The sequence below is a fragment of the Maniola jurtina genome, chromosome 11, assembly GCF_905333055.1.
Source record: "Maniola jurtina chromosome 11, ilManJurt1.1, whole genome shotgun sequence".
In the NCBI taxonomy this organism is placed as follows: Eukaryota; Metazoa; Arthropoda; class Insecta; order Lepidoptera; family Nymphalidae; genus Maniola; species Maniola jurtina.
The window spans coordinates 14,874,081-14,894,650 of record NC_060039.1 but is presented as its reverse complement, the minus strand read 5'-3'; the positions used below and the strand labels follow the sequence as shown (position 1 = coordinate 14,894,650).

The 20,570-nt window shown below is 39.1% G+C and overlaps 1 protein-coding gene across 5 annotated transcripts; it reads left to right on the top strand.

Annotated features, from left to right (window-relative positions):
* The first annotated feature begins 750 nt into the window (after positions 1-750).
* Positions 751-19,635, top strand: LOC123869847 (solute carrier family 52, riboflavin transporter, member 3-B). 5 transcript variants are annotated; one of them, XM_045912911.1, is made up of 3 exons: positions 751-1,003; positions 15,420-16,512; positions 17,043-19,635. In XM_045912911.1, the coding sequence occupies exons 1-3, from the start codon at positions 987-989 to the stop codon at positions 17,250-17,252; spliced, it is 1,320 nt and encodes a 439-aa protein (XP_045768867.1). In that variant the 5' UTR covers positions 751-986; the 3' UTR covers positions 17,253-19,635. The 5 variants fall into 5 exon arrangements, with proteins under 5 accessions (XP_045768867.1, XP_045768866.1, XP_045768868.1 ...); XM_045912910.1 differs by lacking the exon at positions 751-1,003 and adding an exon at positions 3,028-3,542; XM_045912912.1 differs by lacking the exon at positions 751-1,003 and adding an exon at positions 3,558-3,677.
* The last annotated feature ends 935 nt before the right edge of the window (positions 19,636-20,570 follow it).

Here is a 20,570-nt window from a genome sequence, read left to right as displayed (position 1 = left end):
GGTTTTACTGGTGTTTTTGGTGGTGGACCCTATATACATCCTACTCTATGGAACTGACTGAGAAGCGCTCTATCTAAAGGGGCCACAGGCGCGCCGTGCGTGTGTCGGCGAGCACCGGCGCAGACGAAGTCCATACTTATATTTGAAGTTTCCCTAACTTGTAATCTTGGAAATAACTACAAACTTTTTTTTTTCCTCTCGTCTGGCTTTACAAAGATTAGCCAATGTCAAGTGTATAGGTAGTTATTTGTAACTAGTGTCTATGTAAGTACATGTACATAATTATTATTTTTTGTGTTGTTGTAGGTTATTTACTAACATCATAACCCCTCTAGTCCAGTTACCAAAATCGGACCGAGATTTCGTCCAGCGCTCGGCGACATACGCACGGCACCCTTTTAGAGCGCTATCCAGCCCGTTTTAACAAAAAAAACACTCCAAAAAGGCAGAGCACGCCCGCCAGCTAACACCAACACAGACGAAGTCCAACTACAAACTTGACATTGGCTAATCTTTGTAAGTTCATTATTTTATACATAATATATAGTTAGTTTCCCTAACTTGTAATTATAACTACAAATCTGACATTGGCTAATCTATGTAAAGCCAGACGAGAAGAAAAAAAAAAATCTTTGTAAGGCCAGACGAGAGAGAGAGAAAAAAAAAAGTTGTGTCAACTGTCAGTGATGACTGACGTGTTATGTCAAGTGTCATTGTCATTGTGAATCGGTTGTCACTGTCAGATGTCAGACGAGTTGGCCTCGAAAAGTGCCCTTTTTCAATTTCGTGATCTTTCGACCCTATTATTTTAAATAAAATATTAAGTATGTGATATTTTTTAGACATATTTTAGACTCGCCACTGAGTTTTAAATATTATGGTACGTTAGGATCACTCAGCTACTTACTTTCCCACCTGTAATGAAGAGTTGACGAAATAATGTTGAATTGTTAAGTTTTGTGAATTAAAATAATATTTGAACAGCCATGAGCAGCTTAACAAGGTGAGAAGATGATTGTAGCGTTTTGAGTTCGTGGTTAAAATTGCTTGCTTGCGTAGTTTGGTACCTTACACAATTGCACAAACAATTTCAATATTGCATCTATTCTGAGGCCTGGTAGACTCAACAGCCACTCTGGAACTTTGCATGTGTCATACAGCTTGTAGCTGAGCACCAGCCTTGTACAGTGAATAACCTACACAAATTGCATAAGTCACATTTTGTAAATAAGCAATGGTACTTCTGCACTGCGGACAGGATGTTATTCATAATGGTTTCCTTCACTAAAATCCCATGAAATCACATTCAAGTAACAACAATGAGTATTATAGAGTCACTTTTACTTGAAAGAAAATATGGTATTGCCATTCCAAACATGTACACTGTAAAATAAAACAATTGTATAAATACATAATAAGCTGTTTAAGTTGGATCTTGCCTCACGGGTTTTACCATATTTTATGGTAATTACCATAAATTAATGCTTACCTATAGTATACAATATGTGATAGTGTGTCTGTCTGTTATTTTTATATGGCTCAAAAGATGAATCAATGTTTACATTTGGCATAGAAATAGATTTCATACTGCCAACAGCACACCTGGAAAATAAAACAGAATTTAAAAAAAAACCTAATTTCACAGACAAAGTTGCATGGATCATCTAGTATTGTATAATCATTTCTTCCTTTGGCTCTCAGAGCCCACAGTTAGATAAAAAAAAAACTAATAAATAGCAAGACCACTAAAGATGGTGGACAAAAAGAGTCAAAGGTTAGTGATAATGATAATCTTACAATTGGATATTAGCCACATGTATTCATACAGTAAATAACTACATTGTAACTTAACTGCATCAGAATAACTAACTTACTCAACACTTTACTAATACTGAGAAGTAGCACTGGAATGGTTTGTGACTTTGAGCTTGAGCAAATGTTACATATGTGATAAGGCTGGTTATCAAGTTTTCTTTTTTTATTCCTGTACAGTGTACATTAGCTACTTAAGTGCCTATTCCTATTACTTAGATGCTTGGTTACTTTTTATCCAGGGTGACATTTAGTTTAACATGTACAGTATAAAAGATTTATGTGTTGTGGTAATAACTAAATGCTAACCCATCATATATTTATGTTTATAAATATTATTACATATTAAGTATATTTAAATAATAAGTCTCCACATAAAATAACTTTCTTGGTACTTACGAGTAGGTACCTACCAATTTTTGAATCCAAATACAGCATTCTTACAATCCTTTCATACATTATAAATTATAATTTATGTACCTACTCCGTACTTACATATGTCATGATCTAATTCTCAACAAAAAAAATCTAATTTTACTGGCATAGAAAATTTAAAGGACATCATAATATTATTATCAATACTAAATCATGTAGTAAGTAGGTACTGAATTTTTAAATTTACAAAAAAAAATTCTGTACAAATACGAATGGTAATTAGCTTATAAAACAATACTTACATGTTTGATGAATAGATATTCCTATTGCTTGCAGCAAGCTAGTACAAGTATTCTACATACTCTCCTCAATTACTCTAATTGAGAACCCATTTCAGTTTATACCTAACCATATTCTATAGATTTCCTTATAGGTATTTCCTACTATTCTGATTTGAGATTCATTTAAAACTGCAATGTTTTAATTTCTGTCCTGTTGATTAAATAGTATATTGAAGAAGTTAAATATTTTATCATGTATTTATGTCCATATCTAGTCACCATATTATGAGTCTGCGGATCTCCACTGTTGAACCCTCCCTAGTAAGTGTCACTACACCCTACCTACAGCCTTTGTCATTCAGCAGCTTTCTGCCACCTTCTTTATATTGGCGTCCCATGCTACGCTTACTGGTATGCTGACACTCTAGGACTTTTCGGCTCCAATGGCTATCACGCCCAAGCGAGGCCTGCCCACTGATAGGTGCTTCAGCTTGCCGGTGGTTTGGTGACCTTAGTTCACCTGCATAATTATTTCCTTGAAAAGTCCACATACTAATTACCTAAGTCATTTAAGCTTAATCAGCGCAAATTAAATTGCTGTAAATTAAATCTAAGTAGGTACTTATAAGGATTAATATCAAATTAAATGTGTGTACTTAAAAGTTTAAACTTATTCAGGTGGAGATAGTTCTATTGAAAAACATAAATATATGCAGGCCAGGGTGTGAGAGTGTTCTATAGTGTGCTTTAGTTTTTTCTGGTTTTTAAAAGATAAACAAATTGCAGAAATCTTCCCAAAGAAACCCCGGCGCTTTAGACTGGAGTTAGGTTTTCTCTGTTATTGTCAGTTAGCGGTAACAAGGTCGTACGGGCCGAGTGTAGTGCGCGTGTTACGCATTTCAGCGAGAAGCTAGTTTGTTTATCTTTAAAGTAAACTGAGGAAAACTAAAGTGTAGTGAGCCGCAGTCACGAATAGTGTCGGCTGCACGCGTGGTAGGCGATGGAGAGCCGCGCGGGCAGCGAGGAGGCCCTGCTGGCGGCCCTGCGGCGCACCCTCACGCTCGCGGCTGACAGGTATTATTTATACAGGCCCGCCACTACGGTGGAGTTAGTCACACTTGCTCGCTAATGTAGTCGACACTCGGCATTGCGCAGCGCATGGACGCATACCTTTACATCTCGGAAATCAATTAACAGCTCTGCAAAAATGTAACGTATTATTTAAATCATCAATTACTTACTATATGTTTCTTACAGATATACCTAATTATAATGCAATAACACCATTTTTTTTATAGGTACTTTTCTTAGACTGTATATACAAAAGTTTAACACTATTACTCATATGTAGATATTGTAGGTATTTAAGTAGGTACATTATGTAGTATATTATTTATTTTCCGCAAATTTTTTGCGAGCTCAGCTGGATTGGTACTTTTATTACATTCAAGTCACTTGCTATTACACTATTTAATTTATGACATAATATTATTAATTATATTATTATACTTAAACCATTCAAATATTAAAAGCCTATGTTGGGCTAATTTTTAGGGTTCCATACCTCCAAAGGAAAAACAGAACCCTTATAGGATCACTTTGTTGTCTGTCTGTCTGTCAAGAAACCTATAAGGTACTTCCCGTTGTCCTAGAATCATGAAATTTGGCAGTTAGGTAGGTCTTATAGCACAGATACAGGAATAAATATGAAGACCGCGAATTTGCGGTCACATCATTAAAAAATATTAAAATGTGTTTAAATTTTCAAAGTAAGATAATTATACCATGTGGGGTATCATATGAAAGGGCTTTACTTGTACATTCTAAAACAGATTTTGATTTATTTTTATGTATAACAGTTTTTGATTTATCGTGCAAAATGTTGGAAAAAATACCCGAGTATGGAACCCTCAGTGCGCGAGTCTGACTTCAGCGCAACTTCACGACAATTATTTGTGTCTTTGTCCTCGGGTTCTGTTTAGTGAACCGATTTTGGTCAAAGTAGGAGCTTGCTATTGAAATTAATTTAGTATAGGTAATTAATTATATTACATTTGTTTAAATATTTGTGTAAGTAATTATTGTTAATTATTTAAATTTCAACTTAAAATGCGAAAATTCTCAATCGTAGATTTGGCGTGATGCGCACACTCAAATAGACAAACTATAAAATTAGTTTAAGTTTGTTGCAGTTGGTTTAGGTATCTGGTATATATACTTACTACTTTACTTATTACTTGGATGGTAGGTACTTAGCACATAATAATTCTATACTGTCAGTAGTTTAGTTACTAACCAATAACAAACTAACTAGGTACAACCTTGGAGTTTCGTTAATAGTTATTAATTAGACAATGGCTTCAAATTGCTTCTGTTATCAAAGACAGTTTAGTATTTAAAGTAGTGTTGTACTAATGGGTTTTGGTAATCAATTTATTCTTAACTAGATTATGCCCGCAACTTCGTTCGCGTGGATTTAGGTTTTTTAAAATCCCGTGGGAACGCTGTGATTTTACGAGACAAAAAATTACCTATGTTAGTTTCCGGGATGCAAGCTACCTCTGTAGTCTGTACCCCTATAAATCGGTTAAACGGATGGGCTCCCAAGAATCCCGTGGAAACTCGTTGATTTTCCGGGATAAAAAGTAGCCTTTGTCCTTCCACGGGATGTAAGCTAACTTTGTAAGTACCAATTTTCATTAAAATCGGTTAGACTGTTGGGCCGTGTAAAGTTGGCAGACAGACAGGCAGACTTTCGTATATATAATATTAGTATGGATTACAATAAAACGCTAGGTATTTTCCCGCGAAATTCAAATTTAATTTGGTTTTTCGCAATTCGTAAACTAATAGGTACGACAAAGTAGGCTTATGGCACTTTAATTGCGCCAATGGCAGTATCATCCTCACAGGTTTATATAAAAATCTTTACTTGAAAGGGTACTATTGTGAAAGACCAAATTTTTGAATTTCATGGGCAGACCCGTCGCATGCCCCTTAATAGCCGATGCCGCGTAATCGTCCGCATAGTTTTAGGTTTTTTAAATTCCCGTGGTTAATACCTACTGGTTTTCCGGAATAAAAAAATATTCTTCAGTGTCTCCAGGATGCACACTCTGTGCCCGTCCACTGGGCGTGGAACAGTAGCAGACAGACAGACGCACGAATTTATAATATAAGTTCATTAGACCTCAACTTTGAGAGAAAGGAACCTATAGGTGTAATGTAGATCAACGCAACTTGATATGCCTGTCTGATTTAACACTCTTCGTGAATTAAACGACCGCAGCAACAATGTTACAATGATAGAAAACGTCGACTTATCGGCTTATGGAACATGACTTTTGTTAGGAATAGCCGTTCTACAAGTATAATAGGTAGTTTCATCATCACCATCAGCCTGTGGATGTCCACTGTGGACATAGGCCTTCGCTAAAGAGCGCCACCACCCCCGGTCCTTAGCCTTTCTCATCCAGCCACTTCTCGCCAGCCGCTTTATATCGTCGGTCCGTCGTGCTGGAGATCTTTAAATTAGGTACATTTAATTCAATGCCCTCTTATATTATAAAGAAGACGATGATATCCTAGTGGTTAATAAGTCATAACAGGTCAGGGGGTTCGATCACGGACATACCTAGGCCACTTTTATCTCGAAAAATCAAAGAGTTCCTACAGGAATTTCTAAAATCCAGTTCCACCGAACGAAGTCGCGGACGTGCTAAGTACCTCGCCGCTGAGCCTTCTTGGAAGGATGAATATTTCGAGCTTGTTTTAAAGTATTCTTTTTTATCAATTATCTTTTCACTATAATTTATAAAGCTACCTATACGTATGTACTTAACCTTTTCTGTAGGTGAGGTGAGTGTGAACCTGCTATAGGACTCCAGTTAGTGCTAGCACTTTTATCCAATAATGATATATTATTTTGCTACGTAATCAAATTCATCAAGTTGATGAAAATGGACAGCATATTTTATCGATAGCATTATCGGTTATTTTTTTTATAATAACAATGGTATCCATATCCATACTAATATTATAAATGCGAAAGTTAATCTGATGTCTGTGTGCTAGCTTTTGATGAAATTTGGCACAAATGTAGATAAGGACATAGGCTAAACTTACTTTTTGTCTTGGAAAGTCAGAGCTCCCACGGGAGTTTAAAAACCCAAATATCCAACGGAAGAAATTGCGGGTAATATCTATTTGATAAAGAGATAGCTTGCACCCTGTGGATGGACACATATCTTTGAAATAATCTCGTACCTGCCTAGTAAAGAATGTACTTAGCTATAAAATACATAAACATACTAATCCGTCCGTTCGAAATGAGAACTCCCCATTTAAACTTTGTGTCAACTGTCATGCCAAAAGCATGGTTTACCCATAGAGATAGTATTATAATCCTTCATCCAAGGGTTTACCTTTAAAATAAGGACTAAAATCGTACTTTTCACATGATAGCTTTGACACATAAAGTGAAAATGGCGAGTGAAATCTCATTTTGTACGCATTATTGTTAGTAGGTAGTAGGTAGTAGGTACTTACTACTTGGGCATATTGGGCACATTTTACATATTTGAAGTAATAAGCCACTTGAAACTATGTTGTAATAAGACTAGATAACATACATCATGTCAAAGGCTTCTTATGGGATTTACAGATAAAGATAGTATACGTCCATTAATAAATGTAGTAATGTATCAATAAATAATTATTATTAGAAGAGTAGTGTCCGTATAAAATGATCGCACATGTGTATGCGCGCCGCATACAACAAGTTTTATCCGCACGTCTGGTGTGGTCACCTATTGATATAACGTCATAATTTTATAATCTACTTAAAATCAGCTAAGTTCGGCGCATGCTGTTAGATTATTATTTGAAAAAGATAAAAAAGTCTGATACTTTTTACAACATAATTGTGTGTAATAATAATAATGCAATAATGTAGCTAAAAAAATATTAAACTATCTTGTATGATGGTACGGAACCCTTCGTATGCGATTCCGACTCGCGCTTAACTGGTTTTTAGGGTTCCGTACCTCAAATGGAAAATTGAACCCTTATAGGATCACTTTGTAGTCTGTCTGTCAAGAAACCTCTTCTCGTTGAGCTAGAATCATAAAATTTGACTGCTAGGTCGGTCTTATAGCACAAATCACACTAATATTATAAAGAAGAAAGTTGTATGTGTGTGTATGTTTGTTACTCCTTCACGCAAAAACTACTGGATGGATTTGGCTGAAATTTAGAATGGAGATAGATAATATCCTTGATTAGCACATAGGCTACTTTTTATCCCGGAAAATCAAAGGGTTCCCACGGGATTTCGAAAAACCTAAATCCACGCGGGCGAAATCGCGGGCATCGGCTAGTACAGGAATAAATCTGAAAACTGCGAATTTGTGGTTACATCATTTAAAAAAAATTAAAATGTGTTTCAATTTTGAAAGTAAGATAACTATACCAAGTGGGGTATCATATGAAAGGGCTTTACTTGTACATTCTAAAACAGATTTTTATTTATTTTTATGTGTAATAGTTTTTGATTTACCGTGCAAAATGTTGGAAACAATACCCGAGTACGGAACCATTAGTGCGCAAGTCTGACTCGCACTTGGCCGGTTTTTTTAAATAATTTCTATTGCGCTTTGTAGCAATAAAGAGTCCGTATATATATGTACATATATATTTGATGTAAGCGATAAGGACTTTACACACTTTTTATATGACATTATAAGTATTAACAATTAATCTCCGAATTACTCAAACAAACCGTATAATTCTTCAATCGTTTTCACATTACACAATAATTAGCGTCCAAACCGAAAGTCCAGTCCAAAGAGTCTACATATCCCTCTTCGCCACAGATATAGCACTGACGTTACGACCACAGACAGCACAACCACCATCACCCTCTTCACCACAGATCTAGCGCTGACGTTACGACCACAGACAGTGCAACCACCGACACCGGACATGGATTGCCAACACGGCCATGCTGCCTGGTGCCCGCCCCGGGCATCCCACGAGTCGAGATAAAACCACTGCAAAAGAAACATCTGTTAATACCTGAATCACATTTCATACTCGTAAGGGTCCTAAGGAATATTATCCATTCATAATCACTTATCACTTAACAACCATACGATAGCTTGCAACTCAAAAACAACACAACTCCACCCAAAGGGACTTTGCCACACTTGGGAGACCAAGTTTGTTATAGTTTCATATTCGTAAGGTTCCTAAAGAATATTGCCCATTCGTTACCACTTATCACTTAGCAGTCATACGATAGCCTGCAACTTAAACAACAAGACAACTCCACCTAAAGGGACTTTGCCACACTTAGGAGACCAAGTTTATCATAGTTGAAAACCACCTGCACTTAAAGAGCATGTCGCTCACTCAAGCGTACCAAGTTGGTGAAGACCACTTGCGCTCAAAGAGCCTTTACTCACTTAAGACACCAAGTTGCCTTCAAGTTGAAGCATCGTATTCCAATGTGATATTATTTAAATATTCATGGTACAATATTCCCCACTAACCCACTAATATTACATTATACAAGCGTCGTATTTCAATGTGATTTTTTTATATGCATGGTACAATATTCACAATAAATTAACCTTTTTATAATTTATCACGGCTCGCTGTATCAACTATTATTGTTATACATAACAAAGTATGATAGTTACTCCAGAATATGATTTAATTCAAAATAACTTTCAACTGTGGTAAAAAGAAAATATAACTTATAGGGCATATACTTACACTTTTTATTTTAATATCTTTTTTTTTTTTTTATATTGTGATTAACATATTGGCAATCACCGACATATTAGGATCAGAAAATTTTATTATAGTCATTGAATTATAGCATTATTAAATATATACAAGGAAAACTTGCCAACACGGGTTTGATCTGTACCATCTTTTTTTTTTTTTTTTTTTTTTTTTGGAGACTTTCTAATCTAAATTCCAGTCAACAATATTAATCCATGGTTTCATATTTTCTGCCACAGCTGTGCCATTATATGTTTTCGAACTTCTTTGACTACCTCTCAGATCCACCACTTCATATCTATCATTATCTAAGACTTTCTTTACTTGAAATGGACCTTTAAAAGTTGGCAGCAGTTTTCTGCTTTGACCGTCATTACCTTGACTTTGTATCTTAATTAATACTAGTTCTCCTTCTTTGTACTGTTTAGCTTTCACACGACTTCTATCAAATCTCTTCTTTTGACATTCTGCACTAGCTTTAACATTACTATCGACTCTTTCGCGCAACTGAGACACGTCTACTAACTCTTCGTCGTTCAACTCTGGAGCTAAAGTATCACTATCCATGCGTAATCTATAACCGAACATAACTTCACTAGGGATAGCTCGAGTAGTTTTATGTATCGTGCTATTTAGCCCTTGTTGTAATGCCTTTATACACTGATCCCATCTGTCATCAGTAGTCTCAGCACCCATAGTTTTTAAAGATTCTAAAATAGTTTTATTAAACCTTTCAACCTGTCCATTGGCGCGAGGAACGCCCGTCGCTACCGTATGTAATCTGATATTTCTATTCAGACAATATTGAGTAAATTTACCCGAAGTAAAACATGAACCCGCATCAGTGATTATTCGTCTAGCGTTACCGAACGTTTTTGATATGTTTTCTAGCTCTCTAATTACTCCAGCTGTATTAGTCTTACGAACCGCGGAAAGAAATACGAACTTTGTAAACGCATCTACCACTACTAATAAATATTTGTTTTTATTTTTAGTAGTTACGAAAGGACCAAGATGGTCTAGATGCAAGGTATGAAATGGTTGGGCATATTTAGGTAAGGGGTATAGTTCTCCCTCCTTCGGCCCCCCTTTGTTTTTGTAGTAAATGCAGCTCAAACAATTTTTAATATACTTTTTTACTACTTTACGCAACCGTGGAAACCAATATAGAGAACTTATACGCTCAACCGTTTTATCTAACGAGAAATGGCCCACGTCATCATGGTTACATTTTATTATCTGCCAGATGCAGTTCTTGGGAACCACCCAACGTCGGCCATGACTCGTTCGTCTATACACCTTTGCACCCAATACTTCGTAATTACTGAAAATATCTTTATTACTTTCGGCCTCTCCTGATTCTATTATCTCCCTGATTTTCAATAATTCTGGATCTTGAACTTGTACCGCAAGTAACCAATCCCCTTCCGTAATTGACATAATTATCTCGGTTTCAGTTTTTTTTCCAGACGGCACAGGGTTGCGGCTGAGGGCGTCAACATGTTGCATTCGACTACCCTCCTTATGTAAAATATCAAATGAGAATTCTTGAGTTGATAATACCCACCTAGCTATCCGAGGAACTATGTCTTTTTTAGTCAACGCATATCTAACAGCACTACAATCTGTAATAATTTTAAAATGGGTACCTAACAAGTATAACCGAAACTTTTGGAGTGAACAGACTACAGCCAATAGTTCTAACTCGAAAGAGTGATATTTCTTTTCATCGTTTGTAGTCTGTCTACTATAATAATGTACAACCTTTTCGCCTTCGGTCCCCACTTGCGTTAGAATACCAGCTAAACCTTCTCTACTAGCGTCTGTGTATAAAACAGTTTCTTTGTTTGGATCAAAAATAGCCAAAATACTTTCAGAGGTCAATTTATCTCTCAAAGTGCAAAACGCTTGATTTTGTACATCACCCCATTCCCAAACAGCATCCTTCTTCAACAGTTTTGTAAGGGGAGCTGACAAGATGGCACAATTTCGTATAAATTTTCGAAAGTAACTAATAAGCCCCAAAAACTGACGAAGTTGGTGTACTGTTTTTGGCATTGGAAAATTCTTTACTGCTTCCAGTTTATCTTCGTTTGGCATAACGCACCCTGATTTAATTTTATACCCTAGGAACTCGATTTCATTCTTAAAGAAATGACACTTTCTAAGATTCAATGTGAGACCATTTTTCTTAAATATTTGCAAAACTTCCTCAAGTAATTTCAAATTTTCTTCTACAGTTTCCGAAACTAAATATACGTCATCTAAATATACAATCACTTTTCCAAATCTTAAGCTACCAAGTGTTTTATTCATCATTTGTTGAAAGCACGATGGTGCATTTGCCAAGCCAAATGGAAGCCGCAAGAATTCATAATGCCCGTCTTCAGTAATGAAAGCAGTTTTCTCTACCGAATCCTTATTTACCGCGATCTGATAATATCCACTTTTTAAATCCAAACTAGTAAATATTTTATGACCCTGTAACCTATCCACTAAATCTTCGATTCGGGGCATGGGGTATTTGTCCTTAACCGTTATTTTATTTAACGCCCTATAATCAATGCAGAGCCTTTTCTCTCCATTTTTTTTATTCACCAAAAGGACTGGACTGGCGTACGGTGAGTTACTCTCGCGTACGATATTATTTTCGAGTAACTCGTCTACCATGTCGCGAATCGTCTGCCTATCGGAATGTGAGGTTCTAAAGGGTCTGCATTGGACTGGTTGTGAACTAGATAATTTAATTTCCATTTCATGATTAGTAACTTTACCCAATTCCTTTATGCTACTAGCTATGCAATCCTCATATCGATTGAGTAAAGCCACTAATTCAGATTGAAGTATATGCACGTCTACTTCAGATTCAAAAATGCGATTACAGTACTCTTTTAAATCACTAGCGTATTGAAATTTCAGTAAATCACCTACTCGAGAATAGACCAGATCAGATCGCTCTGTTACGTTTCGCCCAATTAATATATTACACCCAACCAGATCGTCTATAACGTAAAAATCAATATCACTCAATGCAACTGAATCAAATGAAATATTAATACAAATTTTCTTGTTTACATTTTTGCAACTCTGTTTAGAAAACCCTTGTAATATTATAGGTGAAGGTAGTTCAATAACTTTTAACGATAACTCCTTTACTAATGATTCGGATATGAGAGAACAGCTACTCCCAGTATCTATAAATGCCTCGTGACAGGTATCAAAAACGTACACTTTTTTAACGAACTTGTCTTTGGTGTCTGAAGAAACAAATTTTGTCTCCTGTTGCTCCGGTTTAGCAACTGTTTTCCCTGAATTCTTCTTATGATAGCAAAATGACTCTACGTGTCCCTTCCTACCACAAAAATCACACTTATTTAACTCGCACTGTTGTTTTTTATGATTACCTCCACAGATGTAACATTTCATAAACCTACGAGCTTGGGTTTGGTTATGATTAATATCTGGGCCAGAATTTGAGGAACTCGGCTGATTTGGCACATTTAAATTCATTTGTGAGCTTTGACTAACCGAAGGTGTTCCCTGATTACTTCCCGCTTTTAGTTGTCCGTCTCGTGAACTACCCATATTTTTAATATTTTTCTTATAAATACGCCCATGTAAATAACTAGCCAACTGGTCACACGTTTTAAAATTGCTAGATTCTAAAGACGCATAATCACTGATGTTACCCACTATAATTGAAACAATATCTTGTTCGGAAAAGTTCAAACACAAACGGTCAATTTTACATTTTTGTTCAAAATAAAATTCGTACAAAGATTGATTATCAACTGGTTTTTTATCAACAATTTCTTTTAAAAGTTCAAACATATTTCTTCGAACTTGGAAGCTAACCGATAGTTTTACTTTCCAATCGCTCCATTTCCATAAAGGCCACTTATCGTTTGTACGCAATAATGAATCGTACCAGACTTTAGCCGACCCTTTTAACTTATTTAGAGCTTGGTAACGAATTGTCTCGTCAGACCATGTAAAAGTTTGAGCGTAAGATTGTATAATGTTAAGCCATGCATTTATATCATCTTTCAAGGGATCAAAGTCAGGTATAATATTGTTCAAAGCACTCACAGTCTCGGTATCTTTGCGAGATACCTTATTACATTTCCTTGGAGGTGTCCTGGCGCTTGAAGAACTCGAGGTGGAACGAGCACGTTTACGTTTCGATCGTTTTCTCCCCATAGCGTAAGTCACTGCACACTTCTGATATTAACAATTAATCTCCGAATTACTCAAACAAACCGTATAATTCTTCAATCGTTTTCACATTACACAATAATTAGCGTCCAAACCGAAAGTCCAGTCCAAAGAGTCTACATATCCCTCTTCGCCACAGATATAGCACTGACGTTACGACCACAGACAGCACAACCACCATCACCCTCTTCACCACAGATCTAGCGCTGACGTTACGACCACAGACAGTGCAACCACCGACACCGGACATGGATTGCCAACATAAGCAAATAAGGATTTCCAATCCATCAATCTTTGATTATTCTAAGATTAAATTAAACCTTTGTGTACAAAGAGAAATTATAGAATTATAGTAGGTAGGTGCCTATCTACGCAAGCAAAACCGCATTGATTTGCTATAGGTCGTAAAAGATAAACAAATAGATATTTATATATAACTTAGTTATTAGATTCGCCGATAACCTACTTTTATCTACCTAGCTAATGTTTGTTACGAATTTGTACTAGATAATATTATGCTGTCCAGAAACACTTGCAAGTCACTCCTGTGATAGCCGTATAAAGAGATCGATTATACGAAAAATCTGTCAGCAAACGAATTTGATCAGACTAGGTTAGTCAGATTCACTGTACCTACATCTATACTAATAAATAAAATTGGAGTGTCTGTCTGTAATTTCGAAATAACTACCTCATATTAAGCTCATATGGTTATTTGAACGATACCATAACTGAATCACACGTTTTTAAAATTTTTGTCTGTCTGTCTGTCTGTCTGTCTGTCTGTCTGTCTGTCTGTCTGTCTGTCTGTCTGTTTGAAAAGGCTAATCTTTGGAACGGCTGAACCGATTTTGACGGGACTTTCACAGGCAAGTAGAGGATTGACCAGGGCGTAAAATAGGCTACTTTTTTAACCGACTTTTAAAAAGGGAGTTGTGTTTTTCTACCTATGTATACCGAAATCTCCGAGATTTCTGAACCGATTTGCGTCATTTCTTTTTTAATCGATAGAGGAACTTTGCGACATTGTTTCATAAAAAATTTGGAGTCCAACTCCTCAATCCTGATGCTGCAGGGGATCTGACCAATCCACGCGGGCGAAGCTGCGGGCATCAGCTAGTAATACATATATAAAGAGCCGATTAACAGATAGAATCAATCTTGTTTATTCGACGTACTAAGCACCATACACGGGACGGAATGCCGGAACATTCGTCTAATGTCTGTCTTGTAAAGGTAATTACCTATTTATCAACATAGTTTACAATATTTGTCCGTGAATTGAAAGTGACTAAAATGATTATTATAATATTAGGTAATCTAAAAACATCCCCAACCTAAATTGGTAAACATTCTTTACAAGTAAGCATCATGTTTGCTCGCTAAGGACTCGCCTTTACTCTTCTCCAAGCTACAAGTGACCACTGTAGATGTATACATATTGTTACTATGTTTTGGTTAAAACTTGAAATCATTCTGTACTTTTTTAGATTAGCGCTTCAAAAGTCAGACGCGGTAGACAGACTTTATATACTTATATGCATTAAAATGTATCAGTTAATAGCGTACCCAATAATGTGCTCGCTGAGTGACGCACGCGCTGTATCGATGACTGCTTTAATTTATGGACATAATTTTTGTGTTGCAATTTCTTGATATCTGTGTACGTGGGTTAAGTGTCGATTTCATTAGGAACAGTCGTGTACTGTGCTCGCAATCAACATTAAAGAAAAGCGCTTTATCTATCTGATGGATAGCGCCAAGATAAATGGACGACCTAGCTACATAGTACCAAACGGCACACTCGGAAGTGGATCGCAACACGTTCGCTCGCCCGAACCTGTTCCGCAAGTCGTCCTCGACCGTTCGTATCAACTCAGTTCCTAATAATATCGCTGAAGCGAATGCGAGTGCGTCGCGTGGATTGATACATTTATCCCTGCCCAGGTTGAACGAGGCGCGGGAGAGGTCGCCGTGCCTGGGGGAGGAGGAAGCCGAGATGCGGGCGATGGGCAAGCAGCGGCGCGTGCTGCTGGACGTGCTGATGGCGTGCTGGGGGCTGGGCTCGTGGCTCGGCGTCAACGGCGTGTTCATGCAGCTGCCGCTGCTGGTGCAGCGCCTGCCGGAGGGCTGGGCGCTGCCGTCCTACATCTCCGTCGTCATCCAGCTCGCGAACGTCGGAGTGGTGCTGTACGTGGTGCTGCGGAGACTGTTCCCGCGCGCGCCCGACGCGCCCTACATCTACGCGCTGCTCGTGATCGGCACGCTGGCGCTGTTCCTCAACGGCTTCCTGTACGCGGAGACCGCGCTCGTCGCCGGCACCGAGCGCTCCGTGTCGTTCCTGTCGATAACGTTCTTCACGGGCTTCGTCGGCTGCACCAGCTCGGTGCTGTTCTACCCCTACCTGCGGCACTTCCGGGACGTGTACCTCGCGACGTACCTGGTGGGTGAGGGCCTGGGCGGGCTGCTGCCGAGCGTGCTGTCGCTGCTGCAGGGCACGGGCGGCGAGCCGCGCTGCGACTACGGGCCGGACAACGCCACCGTGGAGACGGTGTACCCGGAGGCGCGCTTCGACACCACGGTGTTCATGGCCGTGCTCGGCGTCCTGTCGGCGCTGAGCCTCGGCAGCTTCGCGCTGCTGCACAACCTGGCCACGCTGCTGCCGGAGCGCGTGAAGCCGGCCGAGGCGGACAAGGAGGACGAGGCGGCGGCGGAGGGCGCGGTGCTGCTGGCGCCGCGCTGGCTGACGGTGATGGCGCTGATGACGGTGCTCAACGCGCTCATGAATGGCGTGCTGCCATCCGTGCAGTCGTACTCGTGCATGCCGTACGGCGCCGAAGCCTACCACCTGGCGGTGACGCTGTGCGCGATGGCCAACCCCGCGGCGTGCCTGGCGGGCGTGTGGCTGCGGCCGGTGCGCGGCCGCGTGCTGGCCGCCATGCTGGGCGCCGGCCTGCTGCCGCTGGCCTACCTGCTGGCCACAGCCCTGCTCAGCCCCGCGCCGCCGCTGCACAAGGAGACCAGCGGGAGAGCGTTGATCGTAAGTAGCATGTCGTGTCGTATCGTTTATTGAAATCGCATCATTCACAGTTACGCAGTTTTTACATTACCTAACCTGTTATCTGTAAAATAGACTTTTTGTCTGACAATAATTTTAAGTTAGAGAATATTTTTGAAGTGAAATAATTATAAAAAAGTAAAAGCCGTGAAAGCCTAGTGGTTAAGACGTCCAACCTCCTAATCAGTTATCAGGGGATAGTTCCCGTGCACGCAGAATTATGTACTTTTTAAGCGATTGAATCACTTGCTTTAACGGTGAAGGAAAACATCGTGAGGAAACTTGCATGCCTCAGAGTTCTCCATAATTTTCTCAAAGGTGTGAAGTCAGGACTTCAGCACAGCTGCGCCACAGGTGGCATACGCCCTTCTCATATTGAGAGGATACAAGTTGTGTCAGTAGCAGGCCGGCGATGGGTTGATCGTGATGATCGCTTTCCTGTAAACTAAGCGATTTTTCAGAACAAACCTTCGACATACACAAAGTTTATGAGGGCGTGTGTATTTTCGCAGGTGGTGGCGTGGGTGGTGGTGTACGCGGTGATCTCGTACGCGCGCATGTGGGTGTACGAGTGGGCGCGCGGCGGCGGCGCGGCCGGCATGCGCGCGTGCGGCGTCGTGACGCAGGTGGGCTCGGCGGCCGGCTCGCTCTCCATCTACTTCCTCGTCAACTACACGCGCATGTTCGTGCAGGCGCCGCCGTGTCCGCTGCCTCGGCTCTAGCCGCTCGCAGACGGATAAGGAGCTAGCTGCATGCGGGCCGGCGACACGAGCGCGGCGAGTGACGGCGAGTCGAATAGACACGCGGCTAAAGGTAGAGAATAGAGTAGAGTCGCAGCCCGGCGAGTGGCGAGTGGCGACCGATGCCTGGTTATAATAGCTGGCTCCTGGGCTGCTTCGGCGTGCTTACTTTTATTATAACAAGATGAACCAGTATATCAAAGTGAATAAACTGAGTTTAAATTAATTAAAAAAAAATAGAAGCCGTGTGACACCACGCCGCATGTGTTCGCTAAGACTACGGTTGGTGCATCACGCAAATAGGGTGGCATATCTCGCTAATGTTAACAAGTGAGCTGCGAAGCTTGCTGTGCCTAGCAAGACAAGTGTTGATAGTAAATACACAGAATCGTTCCGTTCCCGGGCCACGAGTCAACGGTACATTCCCGCAGTGCCCGTCAATGACGACTACCCGTTTTAGGGTTTCAAACGATAATTAATAGTGAAAAATAACGGTGAAGGATTTTTCAAAATGAACCATTGTAAAAATGAGTAAACTGTCGTATTTTACAGTAGTCCAGTTTAAAATTGCAGTGGCCTTATCGGTATCAAGTATGCGCCGAACGCTTTAAAACACTGCACTGCACGAGCGGCTCTTGTATAAACCGAAGAATATTTTGTTTAGGCAATCTCAGTAAAATAGATAAAAACTAAAGCTCAATAAAACAGCAATATCCTCAGAATACCGTTTAATTCCACTGCAATAAATATTTTTATTATCATTGTAAATTCGGCGGTACTTAATATGCGCGTGCAAGTTTATCTTATGATTAAAGTTTGAAGTTACCATTTCAAGGTTACGTATAGGACGTTTGAGCATGCACTTAAAGAATCGCTCAGTATGGATTTTAACAATGATTTTAGAAGCGTTTTAAACGTGATCGACTAGGTAGTACGCGCATCTAATATAGGCCGACTTGTTTGGTGTGGTAAGTAGGTAAAAATGATGATTATCACTAGAATTATATTTCACGACTCCGCTGTATTTGATCAGGTGGCAGCAGCAGTGGCAGTGTGCTATAACTCAGTGATTACTAGACTTAGTTCTAGATTTATTTTCGGGGTAGGTACTAATTCTGATGCACTCAAAACTAAAAAACAAAATTCACAAAATTAAAAAATACACCTCCAAAGATTAAAGAAAGGTTAAAAAAGTATGACACTGCTTTATTTCTGTTTTTTGATGGACTAGACTGTGTTATCACATTATCATACTTGTTGTTGCTACCCAGTCTAACGTCAGTTAGTTTTGTGTGCAATGGAATTAGTAGGTAGGTACCTAGCACTTGTCTCATTTTATATTTATTAATTAAAGTTAAGCTTACTAGATGTTAATTCAACCCGAATAAAACTACGTGATATCTTGTTGTTAGTGTTAGAAACAAATTCCCCTTTTATTTGAGCTGATAAAAGTTATATTAGTATGTTTCGTCAGGGAGATAAACACAGATAGTAAACTGATATACATACATACCTATATTTAAATAGAAATAAGACACTAGACTGTTGCGAAACAACTAAATTACCTTTAAGATAAGATCAGGATGGAATTATTTCGTATGTTTACAAATATGCATACTTGGGTATTTGTATAACTCACTTTTTTCATGTTACAGTTGTATGTAATAAGTGTTTCAGGATTTATTTTTGAAATATGTGAATACAGTCTGTTGTCTGTAGTGTCGGTACACCCGCAGGCGCACTTATCGTTTAACTTTTATTTTATTATTTTTTACAATACAACATTTTTAACAAACATGTTACATAAATGATTCAAATTCTTAGAATAAAATATAATATTTTAGTATTTTATTCGACGGGCGATGCGCGATCATGTTTACTTTGTAATGAATTTGACCAAAGTGTATTGCTTACGTAATTTTATTTTGACGTAATAGTTAGGTACTGTACCTATATATGTACTTTAGATAATTTTATTGGAAATGAATTTATGATAGGTAGAACATTGTTAAATATAAGCACTGAAATAATTATAATTACGTCGCGCTCTAAGCATGTCCGGATCTTGGTAGACAAGTGCTCGTCCCGAAAATTGACTCTGCAGCAGACGGTATTCCTATGCTGACGTCGGTCGCGTACGTCAGCCACACAGAGACGCGCGCGAGCGACGTTCTTTCGTGACGCGTGCTTTAGTACATAGTACTTACCTAGCTAATGTACAAGATATCGCAGCCATCGGCTTGGTGCCTGTTTCTGTATGATGTTAGCAAATTATTTTAATTTATAGCGCTCTAAAGAATTTATAGTTGTTGATGTGTGAGGTGAAGAGTACTTGCCTAAAGACAATAAACGATGTTATTCAATATTTTGTTCGTTTTATTTACGCTAAGAACTCCGATTTCAGTTGGCCTCAACGGTCAACTGCTAGCGGAATTGCATTGGTAGGTTTACTTTCCTACAGCGCGGGAAGCTAGGTTGACTGACGAACTAATAGCGCGGCACGACCCCCTCCCCGCGCGCCTGTGCACCAAATAAGGTCGATAAATCTCAACCGATATAGCTCAACGGGTTGCGAAGCTAAAATGACAATGGGCCAACACATCACATAGACGTTGCTTGGAGGCCCAAGATGCTAGAATGGCGACTTCGTTGTGACCCCACACTATCGCTGGATTCAGAATAGGACCGTGGCGTGTCAAAACTCAAATCTGAATCGAATCTCTTAGGTAAAAGTAGGGTGTTTTGTAGACTCGTATTAGGGAAGGACCTGGGAGCATTACCTATTATTCCACGAAAAGCTCTACCATTAGGTATGTGAGCAACGGCAAAGGTCGCTACTAGTAAAATGAAGAGTACGACGCAGTGCAATTTCCGGAGAGCCAATTTCCTTAGGAAATAATAATTAGCTCGCTACTTATCCAATTGTCATAATGCGGAGGATAATGTGTTTGGCTTGCAATCGCGCGGAGACAGTTAACTTGTACTGATTACTGTGCAAACAACATGCACTTAATCGCTAGTTAAGGGCTAGCCATACCTCGCTCCGACGACAGACTGAAGATAGTGTTGAAGACATTCAGGACATCACTAACGAAATGAGCAGGTAACTTTAGGTCAAATAGAGATAGAAGTAAAAGCGCCTGCTTGATTTTTCCCAGCAAAAACTGCGATTTCAAAATTTGAAATAGGCTTTGAACTAACTACCTAGTTTGAACTTGTAAATCTCAGTTCGGGAATCAGTAAGTACTGATTTTTGTGCTTAGTTAATTTTATTAAAGTATTTTCCTAGGTATTTGCTGC